Source organism: Monodelphis domestica, chromosome 1 (genome assembly GCF_027887165.1).
Source record: "Monodelphis domestica isolate mMonDom1 chromosome 1, mMonDom1.pri, whole genome shotgun sequence".
Taxonomy (NCBI): domain Eukaryota; kingdom Metazoa; phylum Chordata; class Mammalia; order Didelphimorphia; family Didelphidae; genus Monodelphis; species Monodelphis domestica.
In genome coordinates, this window is record NC_077227.1 from 390,600,981 (window position 1) to 390,628,261 (window position 27,281).

At 47.3% G+C, this 27,281-nt stretch overlaps 2 protein-coding genes and 1 long non-coding RNA gene across 10 annotated transcripts in view; 2 read left to right on the plus strand and 1 right to left on the minus strand.

Moving 5' to 3' along the window:
• HNRNPAB (heterogeneous nuclear ribonucleoprotein A/B) overlaps positions 1-5,617 on the plus strand; it is an 80,321-nt gene extending 74,704 nt beyond the window's left edge. For all 4 annotated transcript variants that reach the window (XM_056811711.1, XM_056811709.1, XM_056811708.1 and 1 more), the window contains one exon: positions 2-5,617. In XM_056811711.1, the coding sequence (XP_056667689.1) occupies positions 2-75 (74 nt within the window). In that variant the 3' untranslated portion in view covers positions 76-5,617. The remainder of the gene's footprint in view (position 1) is intronic.
• PHYKPL (5-phosphohydroxy-L-lysine phospho-lyase) lies at positions 888-27,207 on the minus strand. Of its 5 annotated transcripts, none has more exons than XM_056811706.1 (14): positions 27,050-27,183; positions 26,789-26,865; positions 20,609-20,724; positions 19,330-19,489; positions 16,123-16,197; positions 15,024-15,111; positions 14,612-14,728; positions 14,388-14,470; positions 13,187-13,412; positions 7,178-7,332; positions 6,407-6,496; positions 3,516-3,646; positions 2,458-2,536; positions 888-1,418 (listed from the first exon to the last, which is right to left on the minus strand). In XM_056811706.1, exons 2-13 carry the CDS (start codon positions 26,845-26,847, stop codon positions 2,487-2,489), a joined length of 1,350 nt encoding a protein of 449 aa, XP_056667684.1. In that variant the 5' UTR covers positions 26,848-26,865; positions 27,050-27,183; the 3' UTR covers positions 888-1,418; positions 2,458-2,486. The 5 variants fall into 5 exon arrangements, with proteins under 5 accessions (XP_056667684.1, XP_056667681.1, XP_056667685.1 ...); XM_056811703.1 differs by having other exon boundaries at positions 20,609-20,727; XM_056811707.1 differs by having other exon boundaries at positions 888-2,536; positions 27,060-27,207.
• LOC103093681 (uncharacterized) overlaps positions 20,722-27,281 on the plus strand; it is a 123,360-nt gene continuing 116,800 nt past the window's right edge. The window contains exon 1 of the long non-coding RNA XR_008915199.1: positions 20,722-23,402. This is a non-coding gene — a long non-coding RNA (uncharacterized LOC103093681). The remainder of the gene's footprint in view (positions 23,403-27,281) is intronic.

The following is a 27,281-nucleotide window of genomic DNA, read 5'->3' on the forward strand; positions in this document are numbered from 1 at the left end:
GGTCAGGGCAGTACAAATTATGGAAAGACTCCAAGGCGTGGTGGTGGTCATCAGAATAACTATAAGCCATATTGAGGCAGTCCTGTGCGGTATGCAGCGGCATGCTCAGTGTTCAGAGGGACTGCACACGTTTTATACGGAAATGCTCTAGGTGGACATTAAAATTATGTACCAAATTTAACTTTGCAAACTTTCTATGGCCTGTTCAATGTGCATCTTATTTAAAATTCCCCCTTGGAAAATGTCTTTCATGTTGAATATTTACAGATCTCTAGTTGTCTTAGACAGTGTGTGGTGTGTAAATGCCAGTCTTAAGCAAGATATTAATGAATGAATTTATTAATAGGTTAAACAGCAATGATTTTGAGGGTCTGCTTAAAGCCCAGCTCGGCCTCTTGGCTTGAGCATGGCCTCTGCAATGCTCTGGTTGTACAGATGAAAATGCCTCCTTTTTTTCACCTTTTTATTTTATATTGTTTGTGTCATACATTTCCGGCAATGGAAGTGTTAATTTTACTGTACTTTTTGGTACCTTTTGGGAATCTAATGTATTGTAAGGTATTTTACATGTGTCCTGATTACCATGACATGGATATTGAAGCTATCCTAGCTTTTGAAATAAAAAATTAACAAAAAACACACCCCAAACCAGCTAGTGTGCCATTTCTTAATCTTCCAACTATTGAAAGAATATAGACAGATCTCCCTGACAACTGACCCACATCCCAGCTTGCTCATCCTGGGGGCACTTGGGAATCTATTTCAGAGACTAGGATAGTCTCCCACTACAGCCAACTGTCCTTAAGGCAAGAGTCGGTGTGAGGCAAAAGAGCATGTCATATTTGCTGCCCCTTCATCAAGTACAAAACTTGTTTAAGAAAAATATAGACATTTCATGGTAGCTTTAATTGTTGAAACAAATTTGGACAGACATGTTCAAAAACATTCCATTGAAGACATTTAGATCTTCAAGCCTAAAAAAGGCCCAGAGCAGAGTTGAGTCATTTGTCCCAAGGCAAAATGGTAGAAACCAGGATTCATCTTCCCTGTTTTCTTTTCTGACCTTAATTTTCTAACCACTTTGACCCATGTCTGTCTGATGCCTTTAATAACAGTAATAGAGTGGTTAGTGTGGCTATAGTAGTGTATAACACCTAAAAATGTGGGTGGGGATGAATATTTTGGGGAAAAGAAGTTTGGGTCTCACTGGCCCATCTGCCTTCCAAGCCTGTGCTCTCCAGAATTGTTAAGATGAGCTGTTAAGATGTATAGCAACAGAAGCTTTTGTTTTGAGTTTAACAGGTCTGGTCGTTATAGCCGCTGTTACAAGGTAAATGGTGAATAGATTGAGTTAGAATTTCTTGTCACCTTGGGATGAGCTGGCAGGGTTCCTTCATCTTTTGGGATATTCTCTGAACCTGTAAGCAAAAAAAGGTGCAGGATTCAAGATAAAAAAGTGACTTTTCAAGGTTTGGCCACTTTGGCAAACTCATTCTGTAATTTTATACAAACTAACTTTTTATGGAAACATTAACACATTCTCAGCTCCTTCATCAAGTAAAAATATCCCTGCAACAGCCAAAAACTTTCTGGAGGGGGAAAAGCAATTTGGCTATTTGCTGTGAGATGGAGATAGATGATAGATAGAATACAAGGTGGAAGTAGAGAAACCAGCCAGAAGAAAGGTTGCCATTGACTTTAAAGTTTATAGCACCTTTGGGGAAGGTTCTAGAGAATCTGAAATTAATGATGTCATCATAAAATTAGGGGGTTGGACTAGATGAGTTTATATAATCCATAGTCCTCTTCTTGTAAAGTTCCACAGATTTTCCTATTCTCATGGAAACAGCAGAGAAATTGTACTCTTTGAGGCTTTGATTCAGTCTTGGTGGGACAGAGTCCCAGGTTTTTTAATCTGGATGCCCACAGGGCTCTGTTGCTCTCCAGTCAGTCATAACACCCTGCTGCCCAGTTATGGCTGAAGAGCCATGTCAGTTCTGTTTCTAGGCTTTAGATACGAAGCATATCAGAACTTAAATCTCCCAGCATTTCATTCATATCTGTAGGTATTAAAAAGTTTTTCATAAAGACTATTATATATCTCGCCTGTAACATACACATGGTTATACATCAAGGAAGACAATAGTGGGACCCAAATGAATATTCCTATATGGGTGTGTACTCAACCCCTGACCAATCTGGAGTACTTTTTAAGAGAGTTTAATAACTCTGGATGACATATCTTGCCTGTCGGGAAAGAAATTCTGGGAGACACAGATCCCTAATCCTAAGGGAGTTGAACAGGACAGTAGCCCTTGATAGCCTCTGTCAGCTCTTTGGTGTGGGCTTAAAAGGCATTTTAAAATTTTGAGGGCAAATCTTCCAAGAGTGAAAGGGCCTCAGGCAGTAATCTGCCAGGATGAAAGGAACAGTTGAGTCTTGAAACGCCATACTCACCCAGGTTTCCCAGGGAAGACCTAGCCAGCTCATTCGACACTTTGAAGGGTTTCACAGGTGCTCATGTTTTTCTCCATTTCTGGGGATACAGAATAAGGTCAGTTAACACGAACTAGCTAAGCTTCAAAGTTATAAGTGGTTGGGGCTAGGGAGGAAGGGAAAAGTAATCAAGGAAGTAGGTATATATGGTTATTGAATAAAGGAACCTACTTGGGCAGGGGTTTGGAAATTACATATTGGGTTGTTTCTCTCGCGTGAATATGAGAGAGCCCAGGGGAGACACACAGGTAGACTGACCCTGTAGTTATTTATACCCATGACCAATTGTAAGGTCTGCTTGGGTAAGTTTTCTACTAGATATAGTGGCCCACAGTAATTTCTGCTTGCCAATGGCACAATCATAACAGCTGGCATTTAGTGCTTTAACATGCAAAACACTTTACAAATACCTCATTTGATCCTAAGATGGTAGGTGCTATTGTATCCCCATTTTACAGAAGAAACTGAGGAAGACAGGTTACATAATTTGCCCCAAGGTCGCACAGCTAGTGTCGATGCCATCGCTGACCTGGGTCTTCCTGCCTCCATTCACTGCATTATAAGTTTTCCAACTATGCTGTGAGCTCCATTGCAATGTGATATCCAGCACAGTAGGGGCATAAAAAAAGAAAGCTAGATGCAATTAGAATTCAGTTGGGGAGAAAATAAGATTCTTCCAAAGCTATCCTGGCATATCAAGACAAATCTAGGTCTTCCACTTAGGAGATTTCAGGAGCCAGAGTTATGCTGGGTTTCCTTAGCCATCTAACAACTCAGAAGTACTACTAAACCTAGAGTCTACAGGATCTCTATGTGTGTACACACCCCAGCCTCACCCCCCTGGTCAGGACTAGCTTGTACCCTGAGAACCCAACCATTGTGCCAAGTTTCAGGGATGAAGATGCTACTGCCAGCGTCTCCTTAAATAAGTCGGTTGCAAACCAGTTTCATCAATAAATACTGAGTAACCACTGTATATGGTGCGCCTTAAATTACTCTGTACCTGGCCAAAATCTCACCTGTTAAAATTGTGTCAATTTTGTTTGCAACTAATCTGGCATCGTCCATATTGAAGCACATTGGAGGCTTAAATTTCAAGACGTTTCCTCCAGGTCCATCTGTGCTCAACAAAATATGGTTATCCTTTAACCTGGAGGAACAAAAAATGGTTGGAGGGCAATCCATTGAAGTTTTGCTTCTTAAGATATTGGTCTCTCTGACCTGGCTCTGAAACATGAGGGCATATAAGAGCTGACATTTCACATGTCAGCTTCCCATATGGCTTATCCTGAACCCATGCCAGTGTTTATTCCTCTTAAATTCCCCTGCTGGTAGGGAAGGTGGAGAAGGGAGAAAAGGGAGGCTGACCTAATCCCAAACTTATGCTACCAAACATCTAGTTACCCAGGATCCAATTTTGCACCAATCAGATCCCAGTAATGGCTGCTTCTCTGAGGGGAAAGCTCCGGGTGTCATGTCCAGACCCAAGAAAACCTTACTGACAAGCTTGAATACATGACTAGTGGTTTGTTGCAAGATTAAATCACAGTGGCACAACTTGGGATCTAAATGTTTGGCCGTGTTTCCTGCAAATGAAAATACAAAAACAAGTGCTTTGGGAAGGATCAGCTCCCCTGGAATGAGGGCTGTTTTGGGATATGGCCATCATGTAGGCTCCATCTTGTTTAAGAGTGAATTTGGGGAAAGATCTTGATTGATTCAGGTAGTTGACACTTATGTACAACAAACTTACTGTACTAAAATCTACTGAAAGACATTTGCTATCCAATGCCTACCATGTGAAAAGGTTCTGAGGAAACTAGGATATAGACCTCAAGGAAACATCGTCCTTTCTACTCTTTCTGGTCACAGATAAGGAAAGTCAGTCCCCAAATGGCAGAAACATGTCCAAAAGCTAAGCAACAAATTGGCCAGAGGCAGGACTAAACTCGGATCTTCTGATTTCCTAGTCATTGTATATTCTTAATACTTTGCCTTTTTGCAGTATAATCCTGGTGACATCAAAGACCAGTGGGAGTGGGGGGGAGAAGGAAGCAAATGACTCAAAAGGAATTGGTCGCCCACATAGTCATCAAAAACATGGTGGGAAGCAAGCCTGGAGACTATTCATGTAGAAATAAGTCAGTTCCCTGGGCCCTTACATGATAAGATCCGGAAGGGGATTTTAACTGTTCCTAAGCAGAAAGGATTGGGAGAGAAGCTGGACTATGGATATTTCTAGTTCCTACATATAGGAGCCTATTTATAGTATCACACATCTAGAGCTGGCAGGGACCTAAGAGGCCTAGTCCAACCTTCTCATTTTACAGTTGAGGGGACTTCAACCTAGGGAGCTAAAATGACCTACACAAGTGAAAAATGGCAGAGCTGGGATTTGAATCCAGGTCCTCTCATTTCAAGGAAATCCTCATTGCTATTTCCTAAGACTGAGGATGGAAGTTGATGAATTCTTAAGAGCGAAATAAAGCAGCATGATAAAATTAGTTGATAGAACTAGTGTTGGAGCCAGCAAGACCTGGGTTTGAGTCCCATCTCCAATCCATCCTGGCTGTGTGATCACTTACACCTTAGTGTCCCCCCCCCCCCCCAAACAACTAACTGTAAAGCTGGTGTTAGAGAAAGTGGGTGTTCTATACTGGGAGGGGAAGTTCCTCAGTGGGCCTCCCAGGACCAATAAAATCACAAATCAGGTTAAAAAATAAATTTTTTTTTTTTTGTTAAGTCCTGAAGGCTGAAAATGTTTACCAGATGCTTTGTGGTCTGTTTCTGAGAAGGGAAAAAAGCAGCCACTTCATAGCACAGGATTCTAAATTGACAATGCTACAAATTATTCCCAATGACTTGAAAGATTTGTCCATTCCATTCCAAACTTCTGGGGCTGGGGAAAATAGGTATTTTTGGAGAGTAAGAGTTAGTTTTAGGAGCACTGAGAGGGATGCTTCCCTTGTGTTTATATTTTGTATATTCTTATTTATGTATGTGTAATCTCACTTAGAATGGAAGCTCCTTGAGGGCAGGGGCTGTTTCTTGTTTGTCTCTGTATCCCTGGTATCTAGCATTATAGTAGGTGCTTATTAATAAATGCTTGTTGGTTGATTGATCAGTTGATTCTGCACATTCAGTTGGATCCCAGTTCAGGTATGGGATGAAAAATTGCCTGTTGAAAACCCACTCGACCCAATCCCAGTTTCCCAGGAATCTGTGCACACCTTACAGGGATGTAAGCTCTTTAAGGGGAGCTCCCTGGAAAAGCAGTTCATGATGGCTCTTAGGTGCTGACCTTGTCTTACCATATTCTTCTCCATGGGACTCCCACCCTCAGGTCATGATACACACATACTGAGTTTTTTCCTGGTCTCCAAATGAATTCTATTTGTTTTTCCTTTCTTTTTAAATCCTAGAATTCTTTCCTAATATATGCTACCCCCCTCTTGACCCAACCCTCTAAACTCTTCCTTCATACCCTAAATTTCTTCCTGAGGAAATGGGATGGAAGCTGAGAGAGAGAAAAGGGCCCTTTCTCGGCTTTGATATAGGATTCCCCCCTCCCCTCCCCCATGGGGGTGGGGGTAGTTATAGGAAGACAATTATTTTAAATCTTCACTTACGTTTTTATACCACCTTATTTCCAAATCTAAGCCTACCTAGAGAACCATCCCTTGTAAAAAAGAATACAAAAAGGATAGCTGGGTGGCTGAGAGAGAGCCATACCTGGAGTTGGCCTCAGACTGTCTAGGGGAAGTCACTTAACCCCCTTACTGCTCTTCTGCCTTGAAACCAATACACGGTATTGATTCTAAGATGGAAGATAAGGGTTTTTAAAAAATTATATGAGTAGTTGCAGGAAGATATTTTAAAGGGGATATAGGGTGGGGAACAACCTACGTACTTAGAAATCAGATAGTTAGCTTCTTCTGTGGCTGGCGTCCTTGTTGCCTTATCTTTGATCAGATCCACACCAATGAACAACCCAACACCCCTGGAAAAAAACCAATAGAATTTTAGCTGACGATGTCCAGCTCCCCTCTTCCTTGTTGGAGGATGGAGTATAGAATTCAGTTTACATTTGAGAAGTACTGGATAAATCTTAAGCTCCATGGTACAGAGGATCATAGATCTAGAGCTGGGAGAGACCTCAGAGGCCAACCCCATCGTTTTTACAGGTGGGGAAATTGAAGCCCAGGGAGGTTGTGACTTGCCCAAGGTCACACCAGTTAGGATCAGAGACAGGATTTGAACCTGGCTCCTCTGACTCCAGAAAGCTGCAATAGTTTCGTTCACTGTGCCTTTCCCTCTAAGGGATGGCAGGAAGACTCCATTGGCTCGTCCCAGGTCTAGGGTCCCCCATCCTCCAAGAAATGAGGAAGCCAAATAATGTTAGTAAAATAACTACCACAGTCAAGCTTTCAAGTCAGCCCAGTGCCAAGGAACCAGGGAACCCTTCCATCATCTCTGGTGGTAGAAAGGGAAGTTGGGGCAGGTAAAAGCACCAGAAAGGCAAGCAGGTTTCAGAGAAGACTCACAGAAATGATAGGAAGATTAGGTAACTGGGTGACCCCAGCCTTTGTATGCTCTGCTTGGGTTAGATAAGAAGGTCCTGCCTGTTTCTCTTTGAAAAAGCAGCAAGGACCAGGGCTGAGGTTCAAAACATCCAACTGACCTGACATCGCCAATGATGGGATGCTTCTCCCGCTGCTGCTTCAGCAGCCCCATCAGGAACTCTCCCACGTGGTCAGCATGGGCCTGGAGGTGCTCCTTCTCTAAGACGTCCAAGACTGCCAAACCCACTGCACAGGAAACAGGGCTTCCCGCAAACTGAGTCCAAGAGGCAAGGAACAACCATTGGGGCAGACAGCCAACCAGGAAAAGCATCGGGGAGAGGAAAAGGGAGGGTATTGAAGACAGGGGACAGAGGACAACTTCAAAAAGGGTTTCACTGGTAGGGAGTGGATAAAGGTGTGTTTGGAGAGAATGAGTGCCCTTGAATTAAAATAGGATTCCAGGAAAGGGCAAATAGAGTCCAATTATCCATTGGACATTTCGTACCGGATGTTCTCGAAGGCTCCTTATTTACTCTCAGCATGTGCTAAATAGAACTCTTCTCCCTCACCCCACAACTCTCCCTCTTCCAAAATTCCCTCTTTCTGAGGCACCATCGTCCTTCCAAGGTCCTGGGTTTGCAACCTCAGCAAAAGCCTCTTTCCTCGCCCCTACAAAGCCCATCTGTTTCTAGATCTTGTCATTTCTACCTCTATCACCCCTTCTTTCTGCTCCCTTATAGCTTCCCTCTTAGTTCAGTTCCTTATCACCTTTCACTTAGATAACTGCTCCAGTTTCACATTCTCTGCCACCCTGGTCCTTCCTACTCACGACTGCTTCCTTAAGTGAGAACAGTGACTCAGTGTGACTCGAGCATTTCCAGTGACTTCCTATTGCCTCGGATAAAATACAGACTCTTCTAAACCCCCTTTTCCGAACCTGGCCCCAACCTACCTATCTGTCCAACCTCATTGAACATTACTTCTCCCTTCCCATTTGGGGATCTTGTCAAAATGATCTCCTGTTGCTCAGACATGCCATCCCATGCCCATTTCCCTGCCTTTGTGCTGGCCAACCCCACCGTCTAGAATGAACTCGCTCCTCATCACCTCCTAAGAGGTCCTCTCTTCAAGTGTTAACTTCGGAACATCTTGATGAACTCTTTAAAATTTCCCCACCGACCAGTGAGTGCCCTCCCTCCCAAGCTATCTTGTATCGAACTATTTTGTATTTGTATTTATTCACTTTATATATGTACTTGTCTCCCCATTAGAGTGGAAGCTCCTTGTGAGTAGGGATTGTTCTGTTCTTTATACTTGTAACCCCAGAGCTTGGCATAGCACCTGGCATATAGTAGGCGCTTAATAAATATTGTTGATTGATTGATTTGATTGAAAGGTAGGTTGGTCTCTTCAGTCTGTCATGTAAGTATTTCAGGTTTGTTTGTTTTTTTAAATGCCCTTGAATCTATTCTAACCCCTCATTTCCATTTCTGCAACCCCAGGCTCAGCCCTCCTCCCTTCCCAGCTCCCTGTGACCTCCCAGCTGGTTCACTGCCAGACTCATCTTCTCCTAACATCACACTGGGAATTGGAGAAGCAGTGTGGGGTAATGGAGCTAGGAGTCCTGGGATCCAAATACTACCCCAGATATTTACTGGCTGTGTGACCCAGAGCCCTTGCCCTTGCTCACTTGAGCCTCTCTCAGACTCCATTTCCGTGGCTGTAAAATAGGGATAATAATAGCATCTACTCCTACCAGGTGGTTGTGAAGATCAGTTTAAAAAAATGTGAATTACTTTTATAAACCTAAAATGAGAGATAGGATGTTTATGATGTCACAGTTCCCATTCATCTGCCAGTGTTGGGTTACTCCAGGCCCTCCAGGGCTTGGGTCTCCCCTCTCCCTCTCTCACTGTCTTCTCTTAAAGCCACCCCTCAAGAGGAACCTGGGCCATGCCTTGAACCTTCTTTTGGATCTAAGTGGCCTTTAGCAGACTGATTAGTCTCATTCGCTTTCTCATTTGTAAAATAAGGGGTGAATCTCTAAGATTCAGGATTCATTTTGATAGAACCCAAATCCCATGATCCTCCAGACTTCCCATGTGCTCCTTGCCCTTGGTCCTGTTCCTTTCTCCTTTTCCATCCATCTGAGCCTCACTGAGTGTCGTAAATGTCCACCTCACCAAGCGTCCGAGATGTCCACCTTCTCTAGCTACTCTCATCCTTCCCTTCAGTGAGATTTCCTGGCAGGATTATTAAATGAGGGTCAGTACCACAGCATGGTCTCCACTGTGGAATAGAAGTGGCAGGCTGATCTCACCACAATCTCCATGAAGGTAGGAGCCATTTCATCTCCTCCTATGCCCTCCTTCAAAGGCACACAGAGTAGGGACTTGGTTACTTTTACTCCCTATCACCATTTCTTCTAGAAAAGGCAGGGGACCCTTTGTAGATGGGTCTGTTCTTTTTCCTTTGAATATTTTACTGATATTCTTTTAAAAATAAATATTGCTGTCACCAAAGTGTTCCCTCCTCGTCCTCTCCCCACATAGAATGCTCACAAATAAGTACAATCCAACTTGGAATAAATCCCTACATGGGCCCTAACCATGTATGCCTCATTCTGCACCCAGAGGGAGCCGTGCTTTACCTCCAGTATAGTGAAGCCACAATTAGTCATACCGTGGATCAGAGCTCTTGAGGCGTTTGGATGCTGTTTTCCTAATTGTTCCCCTGGTTCTACACACTTTGCTTTGAACCCGTTTGTGTGAGGTTTCCCATATTTGCTCTATTCCTTATAGTCATCGTTTATATATAGTACCACCCAATAGGTGCTTTTTTTTTTTTAATGATCCATCTTAGAATCAATACTGTGTATTGGTTCCAAGGCAGAAGAGTTGTAAGGTCTGGGCAATGGGGGGCTAAGTGACTTGCCCAGGGTCACACAGCTGGGAAGTGTCTGAGGCCAAATTTGAACCCAGGAAGTCCCCCCCCTCCCCCCCATCTTTAGGCCTGGCTCTCCATCCACTGAGCCACCCATCTGCCCCTGCCCTTCTGCCTTAGAGTTGTTACTAAGAAAGAAAATATGTACCTCTGACCCTGACCTCCAACCCACAGAACTTTAACATTGAAAACTGAGCTAGTCTTGCCTGGAAACCAACCCCTCCCCAACTTCCATATTCCTGCTGTCTGTCTTCCTTTATGAACAAGCTCAGAACCTCAGAGTTGCCCCTGTCTCTCCTCCCCCTCCAGTGTCCAATCAGTCACTGCTGATTCTTTCTTAACATCAGTAATGCATTCTTTCCTCTAAATCCCCATGGCCACCAACTACCCAAATAGCTAACCAGTCCTGCTTTCGATCTTTTCCCTCCAATGGATGCTGCAAACTAACTATCCTGAAAAGCTGCTGTGAAGACGTGGGATGGTATAAAGAAGAGTGGGAAGAGTGGAACTCTGAGTTCTAATCTAGATCTGGGTTCTGCCCCTAATTAAAAACCGAGTCTTGGGCAAGTCCCATAACACCCATAGGGTCAGGGGGAACCTGCCCCCTTTGTCAGCTTGAGAAGAGGTAATGTGGATGGTGTAGTACACCGGACTTTGCAGGCAGAAAAATTGGGGTTCAGATCCCACCTCTGACACAGGCTGTCAGCTCCAAACCTCAATTTCCTCTGCAAAATGAAGGGTCTTCAGTTCTAAGATAACCTCCGCCTTAAACCTGATCCTCAGCTGTAATGTTAACGCAAGGATTAGACTGGGCCAGGGGTGGGCAAACCACAGCCGAGCCTGCCTGCTGCCTGTGAGCTAGGAGTGGTTTTTCTCTTCTAAAATATTCATTGTGTTTTAAACTGTAAAAAACCACTCTTTGCTCCAGGCCATACAAAAATAGTTGGCAGGCGGGCCTGATTTGGCCCTTGAAAGCTGACCACTGAACTGGATCGTCCAGCTCTAGAATGTTAGAGCTCCAAGACTCCTGGTCACAAACCGCCATCAGCGGCTCTTCCCTGCCCAGAGAGGAGGATGGGCCACACTCCCTACCCGAGGTTCAGAGTCCTAGAGGTGGCCCTTACTTCTTCAGTCTAAGCACCTAGCTTCACAGACAGCTCCATTATTGTAGCAGAGATGGTTTTGACCTGAGGAGCTACACGCTCAACCTATACACACTAGCCCCCTTTTTGTTCTCTGATCACACCCATACTGTCCGTGGGGTTTTCTTGGCAAAGATAATGGAGTAGTTTGCCATTTCCTTCTTCAGTGGATTCAGGTCAACAGGTTAAGTGACTTAGCCAAGGTCACACAGCTCCTTACTGTATCCTGAAACATCTTAAGCTTTCTAGCCTTCACGCTTTGGCTGTGACATGCCCCCCTTCCTTCCCTCCATCTCTAAATTGGGAGGCCTGCAAGGCACAGGCCACTCCCTGCCTTCCCTCCTCTGGAAAGCTTTCCCAGGTCACCCTTGGCCATGGTCAGTTCTCTTTAAATTCAACAAAGTGTCTCCTGTGTGCCAGGGACGTCCTGGAGTCTGGGAGAGACACAGAGAGGGCAAGAACACGGTCGCCACCCTCCCAGAACTCAAGGATACAAGGGGAGATAAATTCAAGGCAAGAGTAACTACAATGTAAGACGGAACACGATAAGTAGGGGACAAAGTATCATCCTGCAACGAGCGCTCCTTCCCCTGGTCTCCTGCAGCCTTTATTGTCTGGCCCGGGCACTTGGCCATTACTCACGAATGGCCCAGAGAAACGTGCATTCAGTCGCTCCTTATCTCTCCTGTTATTAACTTTTCAGGGACTACTGATTAACGCCTTGTTTCCCTGGGTGAACTCCTTAATAAGCAAGAAGCCTGCCTCCTGAGGCTGGTCAGCTCCCCCAGACCTGAGCGCCCACCCCCCAGGACTGGGCGTTTGCTGGCCCCAGCCTAGCCTCCGGGGCCTGGAGCCGGAAGAGCTCTCAGCCCCTCGTTTTACAGAAGGAAGTGAGGCCCAGGAGGTGGAGGCCCTTGTCTAGGCAGCCTGCTTCAGAGGCTAGCTTTCAGAAGCTGGCTGTCTTGCTTCCCTAGGCCGGATGAGAGAGCTCCACTCCAGGGGGGCCTGGGCCACATGGGGCCCCCGTGACCCCGGGATGCTGGTTGCTGGATTATTTTAGCAGAGAGGGTTTTTACCTGAGGAGGAGCTGGCTAAAGTCATTTGGGACCAGCCCGCTTCTATTTCTAGGTGAGCAGCTGCTGCCAAATTTCATGCTAGCAAGTTTGCAAAAATGTGATACGGTTGAAGAAAGAATGCAAGTTCAAATCCCACCTCTTGACATCCATTACGCGAGCAAGGCCCTGCTCCTCTGGAGGCTCAGTTTCTTCTGTTACTGTAGCCAAACCTTGTGAGGCAACTCTACTTGTAAGTCAAAATGTACTCTACAGCAGAGAAGTCAAGTGATCTGTGCAGGAGCACAGAGCCAGGACGGGGCAGGAAGGGCTGGCCAGCTCTCACTCCGCTACACGATTTTGCCTTCCTTCCTCATTTGTAAAATGTAGATCATCCTACCTGCACTGCTCACCGCCAAGGCTTGTTATGAGGAAAGCATTTCATCAACCTTAAAGGTGGAAGTTCCTACCATGAGTGGCGATGTTAATTATTGAGAATTCCTTTTCTGGCTGTGCCCCTGGGCAAGTCACTTACTCCCCTTTGCCTAGCTCTTGCCTTTCTGTCTTTTTTTAAACTCTCACTTTCCATCTTAGAATCAATACTGCTTATTGGTTCCAAGGCAGAAGAGCGGTGGGGCAATGACTTGCCCAGGGTTACTTAGCTAGGGAATTTTTGAGGCCAGAATTGAACCCGTCTGTAGGCCTCTCAATCCACTGGGCCCAGCTGCCCCCATCCTTCCTTCTGTCTTAGAGTTGTCACAGATAAAAAGTAAGAGCTAAAAAAAAAAATTCCTGAAGGCTACGCACAGAGGAGTTACTGATCACATTTCTTATTGCTGGGGGGAACGTGTCTGATCTCTATACTAGGCAATGCTTTTTGCCCTGTGTCCTTGGAGCTGAGCCACCTTTTGCCCTCCCGGTTGAGCCTGGGGTGGTGTGGATGGAGCCCTCAGAGGGAAGAGCATCACTGTGGCCCGTGCGATTCCCTTACCGTGTTGAAGTACTCGACGCCCGTGGAACCAAAGGCTGCAGCAATGTCCTGGGTCGTGGCCACGCAGGCGATGGGGTGGCCGTTGCCAATGGGCTTGCCCATGGTGACGATGTCAGGGACAAAGTCCTCCCCCTGCAGTTGGAAGGCCCAGAAGTACTTGCCTACTCGGCCAAAGCCAACTTGAATCTCATCAACCACAAAAACTCCTCCAGCATTGCGGATGTGCCTGCAGAAAAGCAAGGTCAGGGGTGATTTGGTGCTTGTCCGCTGTCCAGTTGGGGAATATGGTCATGTGAAGGCCCTGAGAAGAGACTCCACTTTAACCCTTTTGGCCCCGGAGATGCTGTGTGACCTTTGGCACGTCATATCGCCCTACCCCACGTTGCAAAGGTGCAGATTTTGAATCATTATTTACCATCACGGATTTAGCCTGTTTGGAAGAGACCTTAACGGTCATCCTGTCCAACTGCCTCATTTTACAGATGAGCAGACTGAGGATCAGGGAAGCAAACTGACTTGTTCTAGGTGACAGAGACTAAAATCAAACCAAGAACAAAGTCAGACTTGTTTCCCTTGTAAGTGATAGAGGATCTTGGCTCTGCTATTGTACTTCCTTGTGTGACCATGGATGACCTTCCAAGGCCTCTCTTGGTTCATCTGTTCAATGATTCGAGTTAGTCTAGAAAAGGTCCTTCCCCCAAATCCTATGATCTTTCTGGGCCTCAGTTTCCTCATCTGCAAACTGAGGAGAGGTATAGTAGGTTTCTTTTTTTTTTAAACCCTCACCTTTCATCTTAGAATCAATACTGTGTATTGTTCTAAGGCAGAAGAGTGGAAAGGGCTAGGCAATGGGGATTAAGTGACTTGCCCAGGGTCACACAGCTAGGAAGTATATGAGGCTAAATTTGAATCCAAGACCTCCCATCTTAAGCCCTAGCTCTGGTCACTGAGACACCCAGCTGCCAAACCACTGGCCACATCTGCCTCCTTCTGCCCACCTCGTGCATCACTTCTCTCCTGAGAGGCGTGAGTGCTTCTTGCCACTGAAGATGGCTTAGGAGGTTCTGACAGCCTGTCCTGGCCTAGGCTTGCTAATCAAGAATAAGGACTGAGGGACGGAGACTTCTCCCGTCTGATCCCCTTCCCGAGGCACAGATGCTCTCGTCCACCTCCCACTATCATTCTGAAGTGACCTACTTACTCTGCTACCTTCTGGAAATAGCCAGGCGGGATAATGATCTGGCCTCCCACGCTGGGCAAAGACTCAGCAAAAAAGGCCGCGATCTGCGGACAAAGACAGTGATGCTGCGGGGGGGGGGGGGGGCAGACTCGGCCTTTAGCCTCGCAGGCGCTCACGGCGGCCTTGGCACCCCCCCCCCCCCCAGCCTCCCTCCCAGCCTTGGCCAGGGCCGCCCCGGCTCTCACCTTCCTGCCCTTGTCCTCGGCCTCGTTGATCACTTTCTTTACCTCTTCCGCATAGGCCGTGGCTGGATCTGGGTGGTCTTCCCGGTAAATGCCCCGGTAGATATCTGGGAGAGGGACCTGGGCACAGAAAGGCTAGCATCTACTCAGGGCCCTCTGTAAATCCCAAAGGGCTGTGCATGGGGGCTTCTGGACGGAGCCACACTTCACGAGTCACGGAAGTCCAGCTGGGGAAACGCTCCTGGTGCGTGTGTGCGTGGTGGCCCTTCTCTGTACCTGGGAGTCTTCTGTGACTTACCCAGGGCCACGCATCCGGCCCGCGCCAGCCTGGGGGACCTGCCCTCCCACTAGTGGGTCCTGATGTGCCTCTGAGCCGGCAGAATAGCGCCAGGAGGACCTAGGTGGGGATACATACCACGTGGACCCAATCCGGCTGTCCGTCCAGTTCCCGGAACTTGTAAGGGCTTATGTCAGTTAGGGAGGTCAGGTGCCCGTGGTAAGCACTGGGGAGAGAAGGAGGACTCGGGCCAACCCCCACTTTACACCACCCCGAGATTCCCACGTCCAGCAGCCATCCTGGCGGACTCCCCGATGGGGGGGGAAGCTTCCTGCTGGCTGGGCGTTCCTTGTCTGGGAAAGAGCCCCGAGCCCTCCGAGGAGAGCTGGAGCGGAATACTGGCCCTGACCCTTCTTTCTCAGCCTCGGGCTCCTGATTTGTAAAATCCACACAACTCTGAGACCTCGACAGTAACGTGCACACTTTACTGTCCTTCGGAAATGGACACCCGGATTATTATCACATGCCGCAGGAGGAGTTTTCCCAACTTCCTGGAGGGCCCATTCTCTGTGTGTTGCTTCCCTTCCCAATGCCAGGGCAGTCCTCCATGGGAGCAGATGTGGAACATGACTAGTCCCGAGGAATGGGGGGCCGCCGCCCCTCGGGCTTTGTTCCTGTCGCCCCCTGGCCCCGGTGCCCTCCTCTCTCTAGCTTCAGACTTTCCCGGTCAAAGGCAGCTGAAGTCAAAACAACACCGACACCCCCTTTGCTCCTAAGAACTGTCCCCCGCACATGTCTTTTCTCTACAGTGGTAATAAGAATTGATTTCCACAGCATTTAAGGTCCGATCTACAGTCTACAATTGGAAGGGACTTTTACAGAAGTTGTTTTTTTTTAAGCCCTTACCTTCTGTCTTAGAATTGATATGATCTATAAGTTTGAAAGCAGAAGAGTGGAAAGGGCTAGGCAGATGGGGTTAAGTGACTTGCCCAGGGTCACCCAGCTAGAAAGTGTCAAGGGCTGGCTTTGAACCCAGGAGCTCCCGAGGCTGGGCCTGGTGCTCTACCTTCTGTGCTACCCAGCTGCCCCTAGAAGTCTTCTAATCCAACTTCTTCATTTTGCAGAGGAAACTTTCCCAGGGTTGCACAGGGAGGTAGGTCGTGTGAAGAGAAGTATCTCCACTTTACCGAGCCTCTCAGAGGTGCCGAAGAGACCTATTGGAAGGACAGACACTTACTGGTCAATCACCACCACATCCCGATGTCCCGTGTACTGGCGCGACAGCCGCAGGGCCAGGTCATTCGCTTCCGACCTACAACAGACGGTGATGACTACTCAGACTCCACAGCTGGGCTTCTGCAAGCACCCACTCTGGCCCAGGCACTGTGCTAAATGCTGGGGATACAAAAAGCCAGTCCCTGCCCTTGAAGAGCTCACCGTCTGGTGGGGGAGACACAAGCGGAAGTGTACAGCGAGCTCTCTACAGGATAAATAGGAGATGGTTGAGAGGGAAGGCACTAGAATTCGGAGGGGTTGGGGAAGGCTTCCTGGAGGAGCACCCCCTGGCTTGGGCTTCCTTTGGGCCTAGGTTCTCTCGAGCAGCAGGGGGATCCCAGCACAAAGGTAGCCAGCTTGGAAAGGAATGCCTGCTCCCCCCCCAGCCCCACAGAAGCACTCCTCACTGGCTCCTGCTTCCAGGCTGGCATGAATTTAATGCAGCAAAAATCTATTAAGCATTTACAGTGGGCATAGAATTGTGTTAGGCCTGGGGCAGAACAAAGTGTAGATAAGGCTCAGTTCCTGCCTTCACGGAACTCAGTCTACCAGGGAGATAAGACATAAATAAGACACAGATAATTAGAGTATGTAATAATCCTTGCTAAGTATGCCGGAGAATTGTTATGGGGAGGAAAAGCCTGTATCAGATCATTTTATCTGCTGGGCACAGCCTGTCCCCTGAGTGAAAGGCTGCCAGGGGCCAGACTGCCCCATCTGGGCCCAAGGGCATTCCATACACAGGGAGTCTATTTCTTCTTGCCACTGCCTCATAGGCAGCCTCCTCAGGTGAGAAGGCCTCAGACTGGTGCATCTATGGCACTAGGGGCTGCGCCGGGCACCTCCCATCTGCCCCAAAGCAACTACACCAGCCCAAGGCAACTTCTATCTTCTACTGCCAGCCCAATCTCCCAGATGGGATGTGGAGAACCTTGGGTGCAAAGAAGAGCAGCCCTCCCTCTGACTTCTGGTCTTCCACTCCCGCTGGGCCTGCCCTTTGAGGCTAGAGGTGCCCTCTGCCCAGTGATGAACATTCTCTCCCCCTGCTCCTGCCCTTCACAGCCCAGTGACTCCCACATCCCATTCCCCAGTTCCTCATCCCCATCTACCACCATCCTTTCCCCTCAGCCCTTCCCCTGCCTCTTCCATAGGCATCACGCTTCCCTTTTTTCCAAACCCTTTCTTCTCCCATCCCTTCTCTGTCTGCTCATTCTTCTCAAAATTCGACTTGCCCCTGACTGGCCGCCCACCTTTACTCATCCTCCTTGGCTCACCGGTCAAGACTGGGGATACTCTTTGCTCTCCATCACCACTTCTTTCCTCCATCATTTGGTAGCCACCTCTCTTTCTTTCAGGTTCAAGTTGCTCATCTCTACCACCCGATTAAAATCCCAGTAATTGTCTATAGACCTCTGGGTCCTTCCTTCCTTCCTTCCTTCCTTCCTTCCTTCCTTCCTTCCTTCCTTCCTTCCTTCCTTCCTTCCTTCCTTCCTTCCTTCCTTCCTTCCTTCCTTCCTTCCTTCCTTCCTTCCTTCCTTCCTTCCTTCCTTCCTTCCTTCCTTCCTTCCTCCCTTCCTCCCTTCCTCCCTTCCTCCCTTCCTCCCTTCCTCCCTTCCTCCCTTCCTCCCTCCCTCCCTCCCTCCCTTCCTCCCTTCCTCCCTTCCTCCCTCCCTCCCTTCCTCCCTCCCTCCCTTCCTCCCTCCCTCCCTCTCTTCCTCCCTCCCTCCCTCCCTCCTCCTTCCCTCCCTGAGCTCAGTACCTGGCTCACTACTTTTCTATTATCCAACTCCTGCTTTCATATTAAGGGATGCCCACATAAATATTGATTCTGCTCCAGTACCCTAAGCACCCACTTCCTCAGCTTCCTCATTTCTCAGGAGCTACTTCTCTATTCTGCCTCCGCCCCACACAAAGATGGGCATCACCCATAAACATGCCACCCAAGAATTCTGAAATCCTCTTCTCCAGCCATACTTGGCTTTTCACCTCTCCCTCTGCCTTCCCTTACACGAGCCCATTCCTTCTCCAATCTTTTGACCCTTCAGTCCTCTCCCAGGCCATATTCCCTGAACTAGTCACTCACTCCCCTCTTTCCCCCCTCTTTAAACCTTGGGGAAGCCATTCAGCTCTATAGTGTTCTCTTGAATCCCTTGAACCCTTATCCTCTAGCTGAGCCTCATCCTTGGATCAGCCATCATTCATCACCTTCATACTCCTACACATGTGCTGCTGAGGAAACTCTTCTGACAGGGTCCACTACAAATGTATGGTCTGTGGCCTCAAATGGGCTGTTGTATCCCTGCTGGGCAATACCAACCATCCCACTCCCCAGAAGCTTTTCATCTCTCCTCCAATCTCCCATTGGCTGCCTCTCCCTTCGCTTCCAATTGACAGCATTTTGCCTTGTATTTTACAGGAAAAAAAAAATTAGTCCATTGGCCACAAGGCCCCTCTTCTCCCTTCTTCCTTCTCTCCTGTCCCTCAGGTGCTCTCTGCCATGCCACTATGTCCTCCATCTCTGTCTCACATGGCCAAATGGCCTTACTCCTTACCAAGGTCGACCCTTCTTCCATCCCTTCTCCTCCATCATCCTGTCTCCGCTGGCAGCCCCACTCTTTCAGGAATTTTCATTCTCTACTGACTCATTTCTTCCTGCCCTCAAAGATGCCTATTTCTCCACAATCCCGAAAAAATCCTTACTTGATCCTTTTATCCCTGCTAACTCTCATTCTTATCTCTTCTTGTCCTTTGTAGCTAAACTCCTTAAAAAGGCGGTCTACAATAGAGGACTCTACTTTTTCTCTCCTCAACCTCTTTTTTTTTAAACCCTTACCTTCCACCCTAGAATCAATGGTGCATATTGGTTCTAAGGCAGTAGAGCATGAGGGCTAGGCAATGGGGGTCAAGTGACTTGCCCAGGGTCAGCTGGGAAGTATCTGAGACCAGATTTGAACCCAAGACCTATCTCTAGGCCTGGCTCTCCTCCTGAGTCACCCAGCTGCCCCTCCATAAGCACTTATTAAGTGCCTCCTATGTTCCAGGATCTGTGCTAGAAACTGGAGACACCAGATAAAACCTTAAATAGTTCCTGCTCTCAAGGCGCTTATACTCAGTAGTACAACCCCCTCTTTGGGCAGGATGGGGCTTCCCTTGTGCCTCAGACACTTACCCAGAGTTCAGGAAGTAGAACACACAGAGCTTCCTAGGCAGCGTTTGGGACAGCCTCTGGGCGTAATTCACTATGTTGTCATGCAGAAAGCGGCTATTGGTGTTGAGCTCTCCATTTTGTTCATGCGCAGCTTGGACCACATGAGGATGGCAGTGCCCAACTAAAAGGGGCCAGAGCAGGAGGTAGAGCTGAGGTTGCTTGGAAGTGGTGAACTTTCGCCTCAATCTTATCATCCGGCCCACCTCCATCAGGTAGATTGGCTGGTTCCATCCCATCCCTTCCCATCCATAGTGGATAAGCAGAAGAAGGGGCTAGAGGGAAGCCTGGCTGCCCTTACTCCAGAAGGGAAGGTCATGAGGTGCAAAGGGGAAAAGATGCTTAATGAAAGAGGACAGTCTCAGGATATCCAGAGGACAAGAAAGAAACAGGGGAATTGTGGGGTGAATGAGATCTAAGGGATAAATACCATAATATTTATGGTAATATAAAGTAACCATAATAGTGAGGATCTGGGTTCAAATTTGACCTCAGACACTTCCTAGCTGCGTGACTCTGGGCAAGTCACTTAACCCCCATTGCTTAGCCCTTACCGCTCTTCTGCCTTATTGATTCTAAGACTGAAGGTAAGAGTTAAGAAAAAAAAATTACACTCTGAAAACAGAGAGTGTTAAATTGGGAGTCAAAGGACTTCTATGCAAATTCTGGCTTTCACCTTGAAGAAGTCACCTAAACCTCTCTGGGCCTTAGATTCCTCACCTTTAAAGGGAAGGGGTTGAACCTGAAGGTTATGGATCTATGATCTTAAGTCAAATCAGGGGCTAAAAATGGTCCTTGGCAGGATATGAGACACTGGGTCCTTCTAGCTCCCCTGTGCAACATCTCCTTTTCAAGCCTTGGTTTGGGAGCAGCTAGGTGGTTTGATGCTTTGAGTCACTTAACCCCTACTCCCTAACCTGATTCCAAGACAGAAGGAAAGGAAAGGAAAGGAAAGGAAAGGAAAGGAAAGGAAAGGAAAGGAAAGGAAAGGAAAGGAAAGGAAAGGAAAGGAAAGGAAAGGAAAGGAAAGGAAAGGAAAGGAAAGGAAAGGGGAAAGGAAAGGAAATGGGAAAGGAAAGGAAAGGAAAGAAAAAAAGGAAAGGAAAGGAAAGGGGAAAGGAAAGGAAAGGAAAAGGGAAAGGAAAGGGGAAAGGAAAGAAAAAAGGAAAGGAAAGAAGAAAGGAAAGGAAACTTATAGAAAGGAGAAGAGAGGAGAGGAGAGGCCTTTGGCCTGTGTACCTACCATGAGCCACATTGTTGATACAGTCAAGGTATTCTGTTCCTTTTTCATCGTACATATACTGGCCTTGGCCTCGGATAATCTTCACAGGATCATCAGAATAAAAAAGATGGCAGGAACTGCTGCAAAAAGACACCATAAAGGTAACAGGACCCTTTAAACACTGTCAGAGCCTCCTTGCCTTAGCATGGCCAGTTTACTCGTCCCTTTCGGTCTTTGAGGCCGCAGGTTTAGGGCTGGCTCTTTTCTGGGAGACTGTCTCCTGGGAAGGGCTGGTCCTCCCTTCTGCTCTTCCTCCTCCCGTTGTGTGTGTGCGCTGTTCTTGGAGGTACCTGTGGTGCCAGGTCCTCGAGGGCAGTTTTCTCCCTTCTCTTCCCTTTTCTGCTAAAGTCGTCTCCATTAGATTTGTAGTGCTATGTGCAAACACGACTTTATCAGTCCTTGTTAAGGCACGCCTCATCTCTTGCCTCGAACCCACCATTCTTGTATCTTAAGCTGTGGGCCGTCAGGAAACGGCCTGTATGGACTGAATCCTCCTTTATAAACTCAGTTTCTTGAGACTTCGGTGATGGTGAATTATCTCCTTGCCACCCCTTGGGTAGGTTGATAAAATCAAGTCTTGGGCCCCATGATGGAAGGTCAGACCCTCGAACTAAACGGAGATGCTGACTATAAGGGGATCAGATCTGAGGGGCAAGCCAGCTTCCGTTTTAACTCTGACATCTGCAGCATCCTTCCCCTGCCCAATACATTGGAGCAATGGGGGAAAAGCTGGGCCACACCTCAGAGAATGAGGCTCCCTTCTCAGCTATATGCGCAGCAGGTGAGGGGCTCCCTGCCCTGGGACACAGTAGGATACAGGGAGAGAGGGCTGCTGGCTTTGGAGTCGGAAGGAAGCTGGAGTCATATGGCCCTGACACTTAACCAGTTACACATCCAAGGTAAGTCATTTCCCAGTCTCTTTTCTTCATCTATAAAATGGGGAGAACCCCATCCTCAAGTATAAAATGGAGGTGTCCTAGGCACTAGGCCAAGGACCTTGGAATCCTCTGCCTACTTCTCTTGAGGGTGAGGGAGAGGGTACCAAGCCCAGGACAAAGAATTCAAACTTCCTGCTTCTGCTATCTGCCTCATCTGGGAAGAGAGCACCAGATAAATCTTAGGGAGCTACACAAAAATGACTGTTTTATTCCCTGGAGGATAAGGATCCCAGACAGAGGACCTGGGTTCAAATCCAGGCTCTGCCACTTACTATCCAGGGAACTTTTTTTTTTAACCCCTTACTTTCCATCTTAGACTCAATACTATGCATTGGTTCCAAGGCAGAAGAGTGGTAAGGGCTAGGCAATGGGGGTCAAGTGACTTGCCCAGGGTCACTAGGAAGTGTTGAGGCTGGATTTGAACCTAGGACATCCCATCTCTAGGTCTGGCTCTCAATCCATTGAGCTACCCAGCTGCCCCCAATCCAGGGAATTTTTAACAGCACACTCCATCCTTTCTGGGCCTCTATTTTGTTATTTGTAAAATAAGGGAGTTGGATCTGATGATCTCTAAGGCCCCTTCCTTAAATCTATGGGGATTTGACCATAGTGTCCAGTTATTGTTTTTTTTTTAAATCTCAGCCCCATAATTCTTTGAGAATCAATCAATTAATTAACCAGCAGTTATTAAACATCTACTTTACAAAAGACAATCCCTGGCTTCAAAAAGTTTATGTTCTCCAGGGAGGATACAATATGTTAATTTTTTATAGATTTGAAATATTTTGATATATTTGAAAGATATTTATTTTTAAATTCTATTATATAATAATTAAAAAATAAAAATGTTGGGGGAGGCGAGATGGTAGGAAGGTGGGGACTAATGTTTGGAGGAATTGAAAAAGGACTTAAGGGGGCAGCTGGGGGTTCACTGGATAGAGAGCCGGGCCTGGGATCTGGAAGATTCAAAACTGGCCTCAAACATTTTTTAGCTGTGTGACCCTGGGCAGATCACTTAACCCCAGTTGCCTAGTCCTTACAGCTATTTTGTCTTGGAACTGATACATAGTATTGATTTTAAAACAGAAGGTAAAAAGAGCTTAGAAACAAAAAGTCTGTTGAAGGGGCAGCTAGGCTCAGTGGATAGAGAACTTGGCCTAGAAACAGAAGGTCCTGGGTTCAAATATGACCTCAGACACTTCCCAGCTGTGTGACCCTGGGAAAGTCACTTAACCCTTACTTCTCTTCTGCCTTGGAACCAAAAGGTAGTATTGATATAAAGACAGAAGGTTTAAGAGTTTAAAAAAAAAAGGCCTTGGGAAGGATGTAGCAGTTGAAATACTCATTGGTTAGAACTGCCTAGGAAAGCCCTGAGTTATCCTGAGTGTGTGGGCAGAGGAAGATTTCCTTCCTCCCACTCTATTTTTTTGAACATTTCTAACTCATATCCCTGGCCGCCGGATTCCCTGACCACCTCGTCATTGTGCCCTCCCCACTCATCCTTTGCTTCCCAGGCCCCAGGCAGGAAGATGGGCCTGGCTGATGGCAGGCAGCCCCCTCCCTCCACAGGTGGTGACCTCCACTGCTCCGCTCCCAGCAAGCTCCACCCTGGGTACCTTTGGCCCCATGGTTTTCTGTGTCCTCCTTAGGGGCAGAACAAAAGTGCTGATGGCATGGCTTCAAGATGGAAGGGAGGAGAGGCTGGCCGTGACCCAGGCCCTGGGCCAAAGATCTTGGAATTCTCTGCCTCCTCCTTGAGGGGGTGTGAGAGGGTAAGAGCCTGGGACAACCCATTCCAACCTGCGGCTCCTACAAGGGTAAGCAGCTCCCCGGGGGCAGGATGTGCGCCTCTCTCTGGCATGACCAGGGATGGAGGAAAATGAGAAAGGGGGATGAGAGGTGGGCAGTTAGGTAGGAAGAGCTCTAGGGGTTGGGGCAAGGCTGAGCAAGGATGTCAGGGCCAGGCATGGGGGTTAGGGGAGGAAAGTGTTAAGATCAAGCCCTCTCTTAATTACCTTTGTAGATGGTGGTTGAATGAATATATGAATGAATGGGGTGGGGGCAGTTGTTGGGGATGATGGGGGAAGACAGTGGGAGATTGGGAAAGTGAAGACAAGGAAGGTGGGGCTAAGGGCAGAGAGAAGTGGGGCCAGGGGATGAAGGGAAGGAGAGAGAAGCTTGGAGCAGGGCACAGGGCAGAGGGAACAGATGTGTGTCTAAGGGGCAGATTTCAGGGCAAGGCTGGGCTACGTGGGTAGGAGACACTGCAGTTTAGAGTGGGGCGAGGGGGGTGTTTTGTGCTGGACACTGACACTAAGGCTGTTTGGTGCCTCCACAAACCTGCATCTGGATTTGGAAAGGCCAGTGTAGGGCTATAGGAGCTGCCAGGATTGTGGGGGATGTTCTAGGAATGGAGCATGCACGGGGAGTTCTGGAGGTGTGTGAGAATTTTGGCTTGAGGGACTGTAGGTAGTCTGGCTGGGAGTGGGATGATGTTCGTATACATAGTAGAGTAGGAGTAGTTTGGGGTAGAGGGCAGATGAGGGATGCTACGTTTACAGTCTGAAGTGTAAATATTAGAATGGTTTTGGAGGGGGGCTATGTTTGGGTGGGTTGGGGAAGGAGATAGTACGAAGTCGTTCAGAGAGCTGGGGCTAGGGGTCTGTGCAGGATTACGGGGGATGGATTTGGGGAAAGGCAGGGCATATGAGGTACTTGGGGTAGAGGTGGGGAGAGCTGGAGGGAAAGTGTGTATGAGAATTTGAGACAAAAGATTGAAGAGTTCAGGAAGCAGAAAGTATATGGAGAATATGTGGCAAGTGTTGGGGGTACTCTAAGGAAGGGAGAGGGGCTAGGATAAAGGAGAATTGGGGCAAAGGTCTGAGGAGGCAGGGAGTGAATGCATGTCAGGGATGTGGTATATCTTATGGAGAATAACCTTTAGGTTGGAAGGATGATAAAGCAGAAAGCCAGAAAAGGAAAAACCATGCTTGAATTTATAGCATAGATAATAGGTTAAAAGATTTGGGAATATCCAGCCTGGCAGTAATAGCTTTTCCAGTATCTGAAGAGCACTATTCCTTTCCCCTGCTACTCTTTCAGGAGCCTTAAAGTTTTCCAAATACTTTATACATATCAGGAAGTGGGGAGTAGATTTTAGATTTGTTCTACCATGTTCAGAGAACTAGGAGCCTTGGGGAGAAGCTGAAAAGAAACAGGCTTAGATTTGATGTGGGGAGAAAGCTTCCTAACATTTCCTATAAACATCTTAAACCTAGAATGTCCAAAACTGAATTCATTATCTTTACCCCCAATCTTCCATCCTACCAAACTTCCCTTTTACTGTTGAGGATACCATTATCTTCCCAGTCTCCCAGGCTCACAACTTAAATATCATTCTCAGTTCCTCATTATCTCTCACATCCATATCTTAATTTCTTGCCAAGGCCTGTGGATTTCACCTTTGTAACATTTCTCCAATGTGTCCCCTTGTGACACTGTCACTACTCTGGTGCAGACCCTTCCTCACTTTAAGCCTGAACTATTGCAATAGTCTGCTGGTGGGTCTGCCTGCCACAAGGCTTTCCCAGCTCTAGTCTGTCTTCTTTAGCCATCAAATTGAGTTTCTTAAAACATAAGTCCAAATATGCCACTTCTTTCCTCCTTTCCTTGCTCAGCAAATGCCATTGGCCCCCTATCACTTTCAAGAATAAAGAAAGTGAGGAGTACAACATGTCTTTTTCCACCATCCTTAACAACTATCTGACCTACTTCCCAACCTCCATTCATTTATATAGTCATTCAACCACCAACTACCAAGGTAATTAAGAGAGGACCTCTTTTTAGTATTCAAAGTACTTTATAATCTGCTCCCCCCATCCCTTTCTAATCTTCTTATATTTTATACTCTTCCCCTCTATATTCTTCAGTCTAGTGACACTGACCTCTTGTTGGCTATTCCATGGAAAAGATACTCCATCTCCCAACTCTGGCATTTTATGTGGCTGTTTCCTATTTCTGGAATGCTCTTTCTTTTTAATTCTACCTAATGCCTTCTGGTCTCCTTCAAGTCCCAGCTAAATTCTACCATTCTATCAGCCTTTCTTGATCCTTCTCAATTTTCTATTGATTATTTCCAATTTATTCTGTATATGGCTTATTTGTACATAGTTGTTCACATGTCTTTCCCAATAGACCATGAACTTCTTGAGAACAAGGACTGTCTTTTACCCATCTTTATATTCCCAGAAGTTAGCATAGTGTCTAGTACACGGTAGGTATGTAATAAATGTTTATTATCAGAGAGCTGCCCTAAAGTGACCCAGGTTGGTTCTAGGAAGTAGGCAGATTCCCATTACCAGAGAGCTTCAAGTTCAAGCTGGAAAATGCTCCTGTTTACATTATGTATTGGTCTAGAAACTCTGAAATTACTCAGTATTTTGAGGGTCTGGGGTCCCCAGTCAGGACACGAACTGCTTAAGTAGAGATTCTTAACTTTTTTAGGGTCAGGGCCCACTTTGTCCTTCTGGTGAAGTCTGTGAATCCCTTCTCAGAATGCTTTTACATGCATAAAATAAGATACATGGAATCAAAAAGGAAAACAATTATGTTAATAGAAAATTATTAAAATATATTTAAAAGAAGGTTAGGGACCTCAGGATAAGAACTCCTAAACTGCACAGTCTTCTGACTGCAAGCCTAGTTCCCCTTCTCTTATGCCTTCAAGTATATGAAGGTCTGTCACTCCGAGAGGGAAGAAAATAGACTTGTTCTGCCTCACCCGAGAGATCAGACTTAAAAGGAATGGGTAGAAGTCGAAAAGAATTAAAATTAGCTTAGACATCAAGGGAAAACTTCCAAACAATTAGAGTAGTCCAAGAGTTGGAATGGGTTGTCTCGGGGAGTAGTGAACTTCTCATTCCCTGGAGATGTCCAATCAGCAATTGGACAATCCCAGGTGGGAACACTGCAGTAGACATTGACCCTTACGCAGGGATCGAGACTTGGGGCAAATGGGATGGGAGGAGGGGACACAGTGGGCAGAAGTCAAGGGTCTGGGAGTGGAGAGTGCCCTGAAGTCTGGGTCCTGCTGCCCACCCTCGCTGAACACGTGGCACCCTGGCCTGGGCCAACCTGACCTCCCTCGGATTTCACTTGAGCCTCTGCCAACTAGGTCCCTGGTCCCCTCTGAGCGCCTTCCTACCCGATAAGCTGCTTCCGCAGGGCCAGGGTCTCCTGCTTGGTGTGTCTCTTCACTGCCATGGCGCCCGAGGAAGATCCCTGGGAGAGGATTCCAGGAGCAGGGTTCTGAGCAGAAACTGACATCTCCCGTCCAGCCTCCCAGTCCTGGCCCCACCCCCAGGCCAGGACCCGCCCACCATGTCTTCGTCCCCACCCATCTTAGTCTTAGGCCCGCCTTTTGCTCCACCTCCCATCCAATCCCGAGTCTGGTTCCTTTCCATACCAGGCCTCACCTATCCTGGTTCAGTCTTAGCCCCGCCCACTCAGTCTTCACCCATCCTTGTCTTAGTCCAGCTCTTGATCGACTCCCGTCCAATCCTGGACCTGGCCCCTCCCTACACCGGGCCCCACCCAATTCAGTCCTGTCATGGCCCCGCCCATCCTTTTCTTAGCCTGCTCTTGCTCCACCTCCCATCCAATCCTGAACCTGACCCCGTCCTACGACAGGCCACGCC